This window comes from Bos javanicus, chromosome 14, assembly GCF_032452875.1.
Source record: "Bos javanicus breed banteng chromosome 14, ARS-OSU_banteng_1.0, whole genome shotgun sequence".
In the NCBI taxonomy this organism is placed as follows: Eukaryota; Metazoa; Chordata; class Mammalia; order Artiodactyla; family Bovidae; genus Bos; species Bos javanicus.
The window spans coordinates 1,576,435-1,589,959 of NC_083881.1; the positions used below are offsets into that span (position 1 = coordinate 1,576,435).

The 13,525-nt window shown below is 60.6% G+C and overlaps 1 protein-coding gene across 4 annotated transcripts; it reads left to right on the top strand.

Annotated features, from left to right (window-relative positions):
* The first annotated feature begins 608 nt into the window (after window positions 1-608).
* Window positions 609-8,429, top strand: JRK (Jrk helix-turn-helix protein). 4 transcript variants are annotated; one of them, XM_061438456.1, is made up of 3 exons: window positions 1,112-2,115; window positions 2,804-2,850; window positions 5,166-8,429. In XM_061438456.1, the coding sequence occupies exon 3, from the start codon at window positions 5,526-5,528 to the stop codon at window positions 7,110-7,112; it is 1,587 nt and encodes a 528-aa protein (XP_061294440.1). In that variant the 5' UTR covers window positions 1,112-2,115; window positions 2,804-2,850; window positions 5,166-5,525; the 3' UTR covers window positions 7,113-8,429. The 4 variants fall into 4 exon arrangements, with proteins under 4 accessions (XP_061294441.1, XP_061294440.1, XP_061294437.1 ...); XM_061438457.1 differs by having other exon boundaries at window positions 609-2,850; XM_061438453.1 differs by lacking the exons at window positions 1,112-2,115; window positions 2,804-2,850 and adding an exon at window positions 2,973-3,027.
* The last annotated feature ends 5,096 nt before the right edge of the window (window positions 8,430-13,525 follow it).

Here is a 13,525-nt window from a genome sequence, read left to right on the forward strand (position 1 = left end):
TCGGTCACCATAACTGTCGACTAAAAACAGATGCACAACTTGAGAGCTGTGAGGTAAGTTTTATTTGGGCCAAAATGAGGACTGCAGCCCGGGAGGCAGCATCTCAGACAGCTCTGAGAGACTGCTCCAAAGCGGCAGTGGGGGAAAGTCAATATATAAGGTTTTGGGGAAGGGGGAGTTCAATACCATGAAGCACTCATTTTACAAAAGGTTTTTGTTAATCATGAGAATCTGATGTCACCAGGAAGGGATTAGTGCTTCTGTAGATAAGAGGAGATACAAGGATTGAGATCACAAAATCTGTTCCTAAAAACATCCAACTAGGTAAAGACCCGTCCCACCAGATTCCCTGGAGCACAGAGTGTCTCCCTCCACCCTGAACCCCCTCGGGGGGTGTTGAAGGTCAGCAGCTATAGGGCATGGGGTTCAATCTCTGTAGAGGCAGATGGCAAATGCCTTTGTTGTTCAGTCGTTGGCAATGCTCTTGGTAAGTGCCAATTTGTAGTTGACACTTAGGATGAACGGTGCTGGGTTTGTGATCTCCGAAGAAGAAGATTTAGCTTTGGGACCAGGGACCAGGTTTGATCACTCAAGAGCTTTTGTGTAGCAGAGTTTTATTAAAGTGAAAAAGGGACAGACAAAGCTTCTGACACAGACATCAGAAGGGGGACGGAGAGTGGAGCTGTATACTTTTTAGTTATTACAATAGATCAAAAGAATGTCTCAAGGTTGTAAAAATTTTACCAGACCCACTCCCACAACTTACATTTTAGGATGACAGCATTAGAATTTAACAATAGAAAGATCCTACCAGACCCATTCCCTAATATACATTCTAAAATATCAGGATTAGTCAGAAGGTTTTCAGAAAGGAGAAACTGTCCTCCTGCAGAATACATTGTTGTTATATAATCCATAGTACAAACTGAGTTGTTTGTTGTGTAATTATCAGTTTTGGGCTTAAAGAAAAAAAAAAAGTTTGTTCTTTCCTTTTTGAGAACCTCAGACCCCTATCTCCTCCCTGGGGACGCTGGACTTATCAAACTGCCTAGGAACTGACTCTCTCAGTGACAGCTGGACCCAGCCAGGCCTGGTGGCCCAGGAGGACCTTTCTGGGGCGCACGGGATGTGGGGACGTCCACTCAGCCAGATCCTTTCCAAGACTTCCGGGCTGGGGACCATCTGGCATGGTTGGGGGCCAGACACTGTCCACTGGGGGGATACTTAGGGGAGGGGGCCCTCCGCGTCAGGCTTCATGTGGCACCAGGGGATGGTCTTCCTCCTCCTGTCTCTTCCAGACCCCTTCCTCTCTGCCAGAGTGCACTCAGTCCTGGAGACAAGGTCTGAGGTCCCAGTGAGCCGGTGGGAGCTTCCAAGGGAGCTCTATGCAGGTTCGCGGAGGCGCAAGTGATCCTGTGCCCACAAGGTGGCAGCAGAGTGCCCCGCGGGGACAGAGTGGCCTGGACCAGAGAGAGGGGCTGGCAGAGGCCAGATGCTGCCTGGATGTGGAGGCCAGAGTGCGCGTGTTGGGGGAAGGGGGTGAGAGGCAGAGGGCGGGGATGGCTGGGTTTTTGGCTGGAGCGATGGAGACGTCGAGCTGCTATTCACTCCGGTGGGGAAGGTGAAGCTGAAGCTCGCGGGGCGGGAGGGGTGTGCACCCAGGTTTAGAGATGGCTGGTTCACAGTGCGTTAGAAGGCTATGAGGGGACGCTGGGCGCTGGGTAGGGCACACGCGGCTAGAGCTTGTGGGCGGGGTCCTGGCAGGAGGCGTACATTTCGCCGCCTGCCTTTGCTGATAGGCACAGCGTGAGGCTGGAGGAGATACCCCGGGAGTGGGTGTGGACAGAGAGGAGAGAGCCAGAGATGAAGTTGGCCAGGTGGCAATCAGCAGGAGAGGGTGAGGAAGGAGGACCAGGGGTGGGAGCATCCTGGGAGCCAAGGCAAGAAGCTATGAAAATCCATCTAAGTTCCCCGCTGCCACCATAACAAGTGACTGTAAACTTGGCTTCAAACAACACATATTTATCATCTTGCAGTTCTGGAGGTCAGAAGTCTGACATGAGTCTTAGAGCTGAACTCAAGGTGTCCACAGAGCTGGTTCTTCTGCAGGCTCCGGTGAGAATGCCTCCTTTTCTTTTCCGAGTCCTAGAAGTTCTGCATTCCTTGACTCGCGGCCCCTTCCTCCTGTGTCTGGCCTCACATCTCCTTTTCTGGCTCAGCTCCCATGGTCCCATGGTTCTCCAGCCCTGTGCCTCCTTCCTCCTCCTCATGAGGAGCCTGTGACGGATGACACCCGGCCCATGGGATAACCGGAATAATCTCCCACCTCAAGAATCGTAACTCAGTAGCATCCACAGTCACTGATAACAAGTGAGGTGACCCAGTGACACAGGGCTCTGGGCATTCGGGCTCGGACGTCCTCTGCCCCTCATGCAAAATACATTCACCCCATTCCAAGGTCCCCAAATCTCAACTCATTACAGCGTCAAGGCTTCAAGTCTTATCATCCAAATCGTCTCAATTAGGGGAGGATGAGGCTCTAGCTAAGAGACGCGGGTTTGACCCCTGGGTCGGGAAGATCCCCTGGAGAAGGACATGGCAACCCACTCCAGTACCCTTGCCTGGAGAACCCCACGGACAGAGGAACCTGGTGGGCTACAGTCCATGGGGTCGCAAAGAGTCGGACACAACTGAGCGACTAACACACGGGAGGCTCTAGTGGAGGCTGGGGAGGAGAAAAACAGCCTTGGCCTTTGGGCTTCGCAAAGGGAGGGGCTCAAGCACTGCTTTCCCCCATCCGCAGCCTCCTGCCACCCTCGCCCAGCGATGCACCCATCACCGAACCCACAGGTACGGTCACCACCCGGCCCGGGCAGCCAGCCGCAGGCTCCGGCCGCCCGCGAGACCACAGAGATGCCGAGTCCTCCGAGACGCCTAGAGTGCCCCGGAAGTGGCTGGAGGGGCCGCGGGCCGGCGGGGGGCGGGGCGGGGTGCTTCCGGCCGGCGGCGGCGGCCAGGCGTCCGCAGGTGAGCGAGCTCTGGGCCGGTGTGGCGGGTGAGGCGGGCGCCGGAACTCGGGGCCTGGCTGCTGGTGCGGAGCACCTGGGTCCCCCGGAACCGATTTGGTCCCTCCGCAGCCTCCCTCCGAGCCGGGCCGGCATTCCGGCCCGAGGCGGGACCGGCGTCCGAGTTCCTTTCCCCCGGAAGGAGCCGGCCTGAGCCCTGGCCTCTTTCTTCTCTTTTTAGCTTTTGCCCTTCTGCCCCAGACGTGGTCCCCGGAATAGGAGCGTTCTCAGAACAGGCCTCGTCTCTTAACCGAGCCGGTCCCTTGCCCTAGGCTGCCCCAGGCTTGGGCCCCACAACTGCGCCCACGACGGCCTCGCTTCCCTGCAGGGTGTGCCGACGTCCTCGCCTGAGCGCGGACCCCTGCTCAGCCCCTCTTCCCTCCCAGGACTCCAGCCCTTCCTCGGGCCAGAACGTGTGTCTTGAGCACTTCTCCCGATAGTCAACCCCCCACCCCTGCCCCGACCTCACGCTGTTGGCTGCTCCCAAAGAAAGGTGCTTTCTCACTTGCTCCCCCTGAATTCCGCAGGCCTTCTCTGAGGACGAGCCACTCCCTGCTCGCAGGAAGGGGCCGCATGCAGGTGGTGCCTCGCTGCTCTCTCTCTTGCCCACAGTCTGCCCCCTGCCCCCTCCTACCCTCCCCTATGGCACAGGAGGATGTCCACAGCGAGGCCTCAAACGGTCTTCATTGTTCTTGCCGTGTTATGGTACCTTTTAGCGTAAGTTGCTTCAGAAGTAATATACCTGCATGTCACTTTTAAAGGAAGTTTCTGCCTCGCCAGCAGGACCGGTGTGTTCTAGCTCCTGCTGCACACGCCTCGTGTCAGGCACCCAGTGAGCAGTTTCTGGCACTGAGTCCCCTTCTCTGGTCCTTCCTCCTCCTTCCTGTTGTGCTTAGAGTCAGTCCCTCCGACGTGACTGGGGCCCCCTGTTTCCTCCTGGTTTTTATAGTGGTTTTGCACTACACATCTTCTTGAGGATGGATTTTGGCCTTTCATCCCCTCTGCTCCTCATGGGGCCAGGCAGTGCACAGTCACACTGTCACACAGCCATTAGGATGAAAACAGGTCCCAGAAGGACCAGCACCCCCACTTTGCAGCCCAGGAGACTGACTCAGAGGGCTCAAAGGATGAATCTGGGGCTGGCTGCTGACAGGCCTAGTGTTTGTTTTTGGGAGTCTTGCTACATCTGAAAACACTTCACTTGTGTTGAGCTGTGGTCTCAAAGGGCTGCTTTTGTACATTCCACATGTGAGTAGTCCTGTGGCTTCACCCACAGCATGAAGTTGGGTGGGGCCACACGTGAGGGTTTGGGAGGGAGGTGAGGTGGGGGTCCCGCCTGGAAGAGTGGCTGTGAGCGCTGCCTGCCTCTCTGCGGTGGGACGTGCTGGCAGTCACTCCCAGGTCAGAGTGGGTGTGAGTGCTGTTTGCACGCTCATATGTGACTGTGTGACCAGAGGTGTCCGAGGCTGTGGGGACCAGTAGTTGAGAGACTGGCAGCCCCTCCTGGCTCTGGGAGGAGCCTGAGGCCCACTGAGCTTATCTTTCTAGAAGGAGTTTGTAGCCTACTCTTGAAGAGAGGGCTTGAGGGACTTGTTTCTGTAGAGGCTTGCAGGCTCTGCAGCCCCAGACTCCTAGAGGAATCCCTGCCCACTGCAGCTCCTTTGCCCCTGCCTCAGCCGCTCTCTAAGGAACAAGGGTTTTATGAAGGCGCTCATGTTGGGTGGCCCAGTGAGCAACTGTGGAGGGAAAGTTGAGTCTGGATGTGGGACGTGACCCTCGGGTCCCAGCGCTTGGTGACACCCCAGCTTTGTTCAGTAGCCTCACCCGTCACGTTTTCCTGGGAGGTCAGATTGCACCCGAGAGCCACTTTTAGTTTGGAGCTGTAGCGAGCGACTCCAAGGTCACCGTGGAAGCTGAGAAGAGCCAGTGAGCCCAGTAGCCCCCGAGCTGGCCTCTTGCGTCACCGCCGGCAGCTCTCTTCATTGTCCCCCAGACCCCGCCAGTGGCTGCTTCAGCGCAGGTAAAGTGCCGAGGCCGTGCTTTCGAGGCCGAGGCACGTGCCCTGTGATGTTTCTCTTTCTTCCCCCTTTTGCTTTCCAGCTGATAAAGCACCATGTGCGAGAGAGAGACCCCCATGGCTCAGGCGGCGAGACCTCGATTAGCTGGAAACCAGCTCCCAGGGGCCCTCTACTCTCCGGTCCATGTTTGAGGGGAGTCGCTGCCACCATCCCTGCAGAGAAGGCCAGAGGTCCAGCCGTGGGAACGCCCAGGGTGGCTGACGCTGGTCCCCCTGCAGAGAGGGTTGGGAAGCTGCTGGAGCTTGAGAGAGGAGCCAAGAAGGGGCCCTGACTTGTGCTGGCCCTCGTCAGCACCGGCAGGCGAGGGTGGGGGAGGAAGAGGCAGGAAGGCCGCCAGCCCCTGCCCAGGCGCGACCCCTTGGCTGGGACGAGCCCCCTCCTCATGGCCTCCAAGCCGGCTGCCGGGCGGAGCCCTGGGGAGAAGCGCAAGAGGGTGGTGCTGACCCTGAAGGAGAAGATGGACATCTGCCGGCGCCTGGAGAAGGGTGAGAGCAGGCGGGCGCTGATGCAGGAGTACAACGTGGGCATGTCCACCCTGTACGACATCAGGGCCCACAAGGCCCAGCTGCTCCGCTTCTTCGCCAGCTCCGACTCGGACAAGGCGCTGGCGCAGCGCCGCACCCTGCACACGCCCAAGCTCGAGCACCTGGACCGCGTGCTGTACGAGTGGTTCCTGGTGAAGCGGTCTGAGGGCGTGCCCGTCTCGGGCCCCATGCTCATCGAAAAAGCCAAGGACTTCTACGAGCAGATGCAGCTGACCGAGCCCTGCGTGTTTTCTGGCGGCTGGCTCTGGCGCTTTAAGGCCAGACACGGCATCAAGAAGCTGGATGCGTCCAGCGAGAAGCAGGCGGCCGACCAGCAGGCAGCCGAGCAGTTCTGTGGGTTCTTCCGGAGCTTAACCGCCGAGCATGGCCTGTCCCCGGAGCAGGTCTACAACGCTGACGAGACTGGCCTCTTCTGGCGCTGCTCCCCCAGCCCCAGCCCAGAGGGCGGGTCGGCGCCTGGGCCCACACAGAGCAAGGACCGGCTGACCGTCCTCATGTGCGCCAATGCCACGGGCTCCCACAGGATCAAACCCTTGGTGGTCGGGAAATGGGGCAGCCCCAAGGCGGTGCAGGGCCTCCAGCATCTGCCCGTTGTGTACAAGGCCCAAGGCAGCGCCTGGGTGGACAAGGAGATTTTTGCTGACTGGTTCCATAACATCTTCGTGCCCGCAGTGAAGGAGCACTTCCGAGCCATGGCCCTGCCAGAGGACAGCAAGGCCATCCTCCTCCTGGACGGGTCCCGGGCCCACCCTCGCGAGGCTGAGCTGGCCTCGGAGAACGTGTTCACCATCTTCCTGCCCGCCAGCGTCACCGCCCTGCTCCAGCCCATGGACCAGGGCATTCGGAGGGACTTCATGAGGAACTTCGTCACGCCCCGCGGCAGGCTGCAGGCCTTGGCCCCGCGCTGCAGCGTGCAAGACGCCGTGCTCGACGTGGCCTGCGCCTGGGACGCGGTGCCGGGCGCCGTCCTCAGCCGGGCCTGGAGGAAGCTGTGGCCTGAGGCTGCACTCACGGAGGGCTCATCCTCTGAGGAGGAGCCCGAGCGGCTCAGGACTAAGCCCCCTGACCAGGCCTTCACGCACACCCCCGGGCTCACAGCAGGCGCCCCAGCCCGCCTCGGGAGCGCAGCCTCGGGGAGCCTGGAGCCAGCAGAGGCTGGGGGGGTGGACAGGGCGGCCTGGGAGCAGGCGGCGGTGTCCTTCGATGCCCTGGTGCGCTTCGCAGAGGCACAGCCCTGCTTCTCGGTGCAGGAGCTGGGCCAGCTGCGCGCGCTGCGCTCCGTGTTCAGCAGGCGGTGGCAGGCGCAGCGGGGCGGGGCCCCCGCAGCCGCAGTCAAGCTCGAGGCGCCCTGGGAGCGCCCTGGGCCTCGCGGCACCCAGCCTTGCTCCCCACTGCCCGGCTCGTCCACGGCCGGCGAGGCCTGACCTGCGGTCTCGGGGTCACGTTTCTTGGAACAGCCTGCCCCGTCGAGGTTTTGCCGTGTGCTCTGTCCTGCCACCTGAGTGCGAGGAGGTCTTCCTGAAGGGCCCACCCAGACCCAAAATGTCCCAGAACCTCCAGGGGCCACCACCCAGCTTGTATTCGCTGCCTGAGCCTTGCAGTGTGCAAGGGTAGGGATGTCTGTCTGTCCAAGCGGGGAAGGGCCACCTTCAGCCAACTGACTGCGGTCCCCACTGCTGCTTGATGGGGCTGACACTTCCCAGGAGCCCCCTGCTTGCGCCCTGGGGCTGTATGCAGGTCTGGGGGCCAGCCCTGGGTCAGGCAGGTCACTGAGGGTGGGACTTGATTGTGAATGAGAGTCCGGGTGGCCCCTGCCTGTGGCGTTGCAGGCCCTGTCCCCACGTCAGTCGTCAGCTCTCCTGGCAGAGTGAGCCTCACTTCCAAGTTGCCCTGGGCCTCGGGCCCCAGGATGCAGTGGTAGAGTTGTTAGAGCCAGCAGGAGCGGGCCACTGGGGAGCCCATTGCCGCAGTGTGGGGCCCCAGAGCGCTGCCAGTGTTTTGAGCATCTTGGCTCCAAGTCCTGTATGTGGTCCATAGTCCCTCAGTCCCTAGAACTTGCATTTACAGCCTCTGCATTAGTAAAACTGGACCAGGCGTTCAGAAGTTCGTCTTAGGTGATGTGACAAGAACAGTAAAAGGAGCTGCTCAGATGCCTAGCAGCGTCGGAACTCTCATTTTGAGCTGTTGGCCCCATAGTGATTCACGTGGGGAAAGCTGACTATGGGGGCCGCTCTTGTAAAGACCCGTACCAGGAGACTCGCTGTGCTCCCTACGCTTCTGATGCCTCTGTTCTGTATCGCTCGTCACCAGACGGAGTGCCCCTGGCCAGCCTGGTCCCTTATCACCAGACAGAGAGCCCCTGGTCACTCATGACCGGACGGAGCGCCCCTGGCCAGCCTGGTCGCTTGTCAGCAGACGGAGCACCCTGGGCAGCCTGGCCGCCCTCTTTGAATGAATCGGAAGTGGGCATCCTTTTCTGGGCTCTTCAGCATTTGCCTTCTGTTTGGGCAGCTGATTGAACACACAGTTTTCATTCCTGTTATTTATCACACTGAGACACCCTTGTTCCCGCAAGAGCCGAGGGGAGGCGAGGGTTTGGTTTGTGGTCGTTTCTCTGGTCTTTGCGTCCTTCCAAACACTGAGGTGACAGTCATGGCTGGCCTGCCACTGCTCTGTGAGCCGTGTTTCCTGCTGAAAACGCGTGTGTGAAGATTGTGAAACAAGCACAGGTCATTTTCAAAGTGGCGTTGCCGATTCTTTGGGCCAGACCGCCTCCTGCTGAGCCGTCACGTCGGTCTCCCGCACGTGTGGGGGCGACAGCTGTGCAGCGTGCACTCGCACCCGTTCTGCACTCGTGTGTCCCCTGTGCTGTGGGCGTGTAGCAGGGTCAGATGTTGGGGCAGCAGCCTGGATGTGAGGGATGGACACACGGAGACCCTCCCCACGGCCAGCCCCAGTCCAGCCGCCTGGAGCCGCAGGACAGTGCTGGGGGTGGGCCAGCTTCCTAGGCCCCTGGGGGTGCTCGGTCCCCACCAGACGTAGCCCCTGGGCCGGATTCTCGTCCTGCCCACACAGCCTGCTCCCGTCCCCACTGTGTCATGGCCGGTCAGTAAGCAGCCACCACCACTGGCCGAGGGAGCTTGTCCTTGGCGCTCCTCGAACCACTGCTCCCCTGTTGCACTGGGCCTCGGGGGTCTGGTTAGACCTTCAGTGTGGGAGGCCCTGGAGGCTGTGCAGATGGAGAAGGCTGATCTGGCCTGCAGGGTCGAGGTGAACCGCCCACCTCACCTGCATTTCCTGTTGGGGGTGGGAAGCAGGAGGCCCTGCCCTGCGCACCCACAGCTCTGATGGCCGGGGTGGTGGGGGCAGGGGGGTTGATGGGTGGGTGGGTGCAGGACAGAAAGGCAGCTGGTTGTAGCTCCTGCTTGGACCTGTCAGCCAGGCTTCCCTGGAGTGGAGCCAGAGCCCCTTGGAGGCAGCTCAAGGCCATAGTAGCCAGATATTTCTGGAGGGAGGGGGGTTGGAGGAAGGGACTCGCGCTGCTTCTGTTCCTGGGAGGCCATGGCACAGGGCAAGCAGGACCCACCCCCGAGGGCCTGCCCGGCAGCTGCACAGACACCAGCTGCAGTGGGTTTCCTTGGTGCATAAGTGGGCTTCCAGCACAGGGCATAGCGTTCCTGAGTACCTGCTGTGTGCTGGGCATCAAGCTCATCTGGAGGCCCAAGGGTGGTCAGACAGACCCTGACCTGCTTCCATGGAGCACAGGTCTCCCAAGAAGGGCTTCTGGGGGGCCGCGCTGTCCATGAGTCACATTCTCCACTGCTGTCTCCACAAAGACGCAGGCAGACTGCTGAGGTGCCCGGGGTGAGCCATGTGGCGGTTCCACGCTGAGGGGCTGGCCCCGGAGGCCTGGACCGCTGCCCCCTCCTCGCAGCACTCAGCCGTCACTCACCGCCAGCAGCGAGCGTGTTCAGAGGTCTTCGCCAGGGGAGAAGCGGGCTGGGCCTGCAGGAGCACCGCTAGTGCTGCTGCTGGAGCTGACTGTGTCTCCTGCAGAGCGTGGCGGGGCCCACCCCAGGGTGCTCTCAAGAGACGGACGTCATGGAGAGAGTCTGGACTGCAGGCCCCCTGGGGTCAGGGAAATCCCCAGCACTGACCTCAGTATCTGCTTCAGAGGAGCCAGGTGCAATGGGATTGGTCTGAGAAGCAGCTTCTGCCCAGGGCATCGTTGAAAACAGCAGTTGGCCAGCTGTGAGTGGAGTTTAACCGCTGGGTGCGGGCAGGGACCACACAGTCAGAGCTTTGCCAAAATCACCGCCATGGAGTGGGGTGGGTGGGGTGGGGGGGACCGTGGGCCTTCCTGAGGCCGTGCCCCTGGGAAGGAGCATCAGAGCCTCTGTCAGGGATGGGGAGCCCCTAAGAAGAGCCAGCCAGCAAGACACAAAGCAGAGAAGGCAAGTCCCAGTCTGGGGTGACCAGTACCCAGAGCTGGTATGACACATTACCTAAAAGGACCAGTTTCCAATCCAACATTACGAACATACAAAGAAACAGGGAAACACGACCACATACCATGCTCCTGAAATGCAGGTGGCGGAGTGAGAAGGGGGCTTTAACAGTGAAAGACTTCAAATTGATCATTACAGATGCAGTCAGAGAACTAGAGGAAACTAAGATTGAAGAAGGAAACGGGGGAAAGGAAGATAGTAAGTAGAGAAAATCAGTAAAAAGATGATAAATAAAAAGCTGTTTTTAAAAACATGGGAATCCTGGCATTGAAAGGTACTGTAACATGACAGATTGGCCAGAGGGCCCAGCAGTAGATGTGAACTCGTGGGAGAAAGAGCGTGATCTTGATAGCGCTTGAGAGATGATGCCATCCAAAGAACAGGCCCTTTTGCTGCAGGAGGGGCCTCGGCTCTTGATGAGCTGCTGGCCCAGCTGCAGGCCTGCTGCTCGGGATGGGGGGAGGTGGAGAGTGAGCCTGAGGGCCCGGGTGGTTTCAGAGCGGTGTGGTCTCCCCACCCGGAACTGGAGACTGGCTGGGGCAGCAGCCTGGGCCTCCATCTCGGCTGGAGCACCTGCCGCCTCCCACCCACCCACCCGGGCTTGCTGGGCGCACAGCCCTTGAAGGTGGAGAAGGCCAGTCCAGGTGGGTGGACGGTCCTCATGACGGCCCCATTTCACGGAGGCGTCCAGAGGCCCGCTGCCGGCCACAGGCTTCCCAGTCAGTGTGCCCACCTCTGTGGGCCTGGGGCAGGAGGGCCTCCTTGGGCAGTGCCAGGAGGGAGGGCTGGAGACGCCAGGCTCGGTGGAGGATGGCCGCATCGTTCTAGTAGTGTTAGCAGGCGCACAAGCCCAGCAATAGGGCCTGGGCCTGGAACTGGCCTGCAGGACAGAGTGAGGAGAGGCCAGAGGCCCAGCAGAGGGCTCCGGGTGGTGGCTGGAGTCTGGGCATCACTGGCTGCCCCTCCCCTCCCACAGGCCAGGCTGTGATGTGTGGTCACCCCTCTGCCACACCCTCTTGAGGGATGGTCTCCCGGCCTGGGGACAGGGCGTGTGTGGATGTGGAAGCTGCCAGGAGTTGTAACAGCCCCACAGACCCTTTCAGACAAGGAGCTTGCTTTGTCTGTCTCTGGGGGCTGTGTAGCACCTTCTGGGAAACTCTAGGGAGTGCAGGCAGCCCCAACCTAGAACCTTGAAGGAGCTGGAGGGTTCCTGAGCAACCAGGGGTCTGCCGTGCATGGCCTGGGTGAACCCTGACGCTGGTCCCTCACTGAGCCCCAGTCCTTGGCCCCACTCCTGCGTCCTGACCCTGGTTGCGGGCTGAGCCCCCACTCTGGCTCGTGTGCTCTCTCAGCTCCCAAGGAGGGCAAGACCAGGGAGCCTGGAACCATGTGTGGGACTCACTTGTGCCCTGGGGGAAGGTGAGAGCTTTGTGACCTCGCCCCTCCTCCCCAACGTGTGACGTGGCGCTCTCTGTGACCACACAGCCCCACCCCCACCCCCGCCTCTGCCCTGGCTCCAGGCCCTGCTGACAGTGGTCCCGGGGCGGAGAGTGACTGTGTGGCTGACTCACGGCAGGTGGGAGAGGTGTGAATGTCAGAGCTGGGCTTCCCCCAGGGCAGACCCCCGTGCATTCAGGCAGCTCCTGGGGGTGCCTCAGGGCTATGCCAAGCCCCTCTGTGTCCCCCATTGGCAGGCACACACCCGAGCCAGGGTCAGGGCCCCTCCAGAGCAGCCCCGTCCTCCGGCAGCTGCCTGTCCTGCCTCTGCCCATCCCTTGCTGGGGTCCTGGGCTCTTCCCAGTCCAGCTGAGGCCAGTCATCTCTGGCTGCAGGAGTCAGGAGGCTGTAGGTCCTGGAGTGGGAGGAGCCCAGAGAGCCTGCTGGAGGCATCCTTCAAGGCCGGAGACTTCCCTGTCCAACCTGACTCTGCTCGCTCCGGGGCCTGCAGCCAGCCAGCCCTGTCCAGACAGCCTGCAGCCCAGGGCCTGGGGGAGCTTCCCAGAGTGGGGTGCTGGGAGGACAGAAGGGACCTGGAGAGCAAAAGGCTGGCGTCCTGGAGGAGGGGGACCATGGTGCCCAGAGCAGCATGGGACTCACCTGTGGGGGTCCCTCTGCAGGCTCTGGTACCCTGACTTTGAGGGTGGGGCCCAGAGGACAGGTGTGAGGAACAAGGGGCTGGGGAGCAGGCGAAGGGCAGGCTTTGTGCCCTTTTCCCCCAAGGCTGCAGCATGAGCTCAGGCCTCCAGGTGCCGAGACACTGGCCACCACTGAGGGCAGGCAGGGCTCCTTGTGTTGGAGACGCTGTGTTCTGTGTCTGAACCTGGCAGGGTGGAAGCCTGTGTCAACTTGCCCACATCTCTGCGGCTTCCCAGTAAGCCTTGGAGGAGGCCTGCTCCCCATCTCCAGATCAGGACCCCTGGAGCACATGCAAGTAGTCTGGGTGCAGGTTCTGGCCCCGGGCCCCCAGGCTCACTCTCCACCTCCCCCCATTCCGAGCAGCAGCCCTGCAGCCGGGCCAGCAGCTCGGCAAGAGCTGAGGCCCCCCTGCAGCGAAAGGGCCAGGGGCAGCCAGAGGGTCTAAGGAGGCCTCTGTTAGCTCAGGAAGCAGCGTGGGCCCGAGGGTTCTCCTCAGAGGAGGCTCAGCTGCAGTCTCCAGTGAGTGGGCGTCCGTCCCCCCCTTTTATTAATAAAGCAGAGTAGTGATGTCACTGGCGTGCTCAGTGAGCCTGCCGCTCCACTGGCCGACATTCCCTAATTAGGAAAATGGAGTCCAGCTGTCTTTGGGAGGCTCCTCAGTGGACGGCATGAGGCCTTGGGTGGCTGCCGTCCACTGGCCTCAGGTGTCTGACCTGCCCCACCATCCAGGAAGGGGGCCTGGCCAGGAGGTGTGGTGCCACTTGGCAGTGAGGCTCCGGAGACGGTGATGCTGGTGAGGATGGTGGTTATAGTGGTGGTTGTGGCAGAGATGACCAATTGTGGTGCTGGATGAAGACGCTGGTGATGGGGTTGCTGTGGTCTGGATGTTTGCATACGCCGCCCCGATTTAACTGAAATCCTAACCCCCAAGCTGATGGTGTTGGGAGGCGGGGGCTTTGAGAGGTGATCAGGTGGAGCCTTGAATTGGATTAATGCCCTTAAAAGAGAGACCCCAGAGGGCTTCTCGCCTCTTGGGTCATGTGAGGATGTAGCAAGGTCTGCCGTCCTCAGCCAGGAGGGCTTTCACCAGAACCCAGCCACTCCGGCACCCTGACCTCGGATTTCCAGCCTCCACAATGGTGAGGAATTAATTTCTGTAGCTTGCAAGCCACCCTGTCTGTGGTGCAGTTAGA

Bases quoted from the DNA above. Each gene is read 5' to 3' on its own strand.
- JRK (XM_061438457.1), top strand. From the start codon at position 5,526: ATGGCCTCCAAGCCGGCTGCCGGGCGGAGCCCTGGGGAGAAGCGCAAG.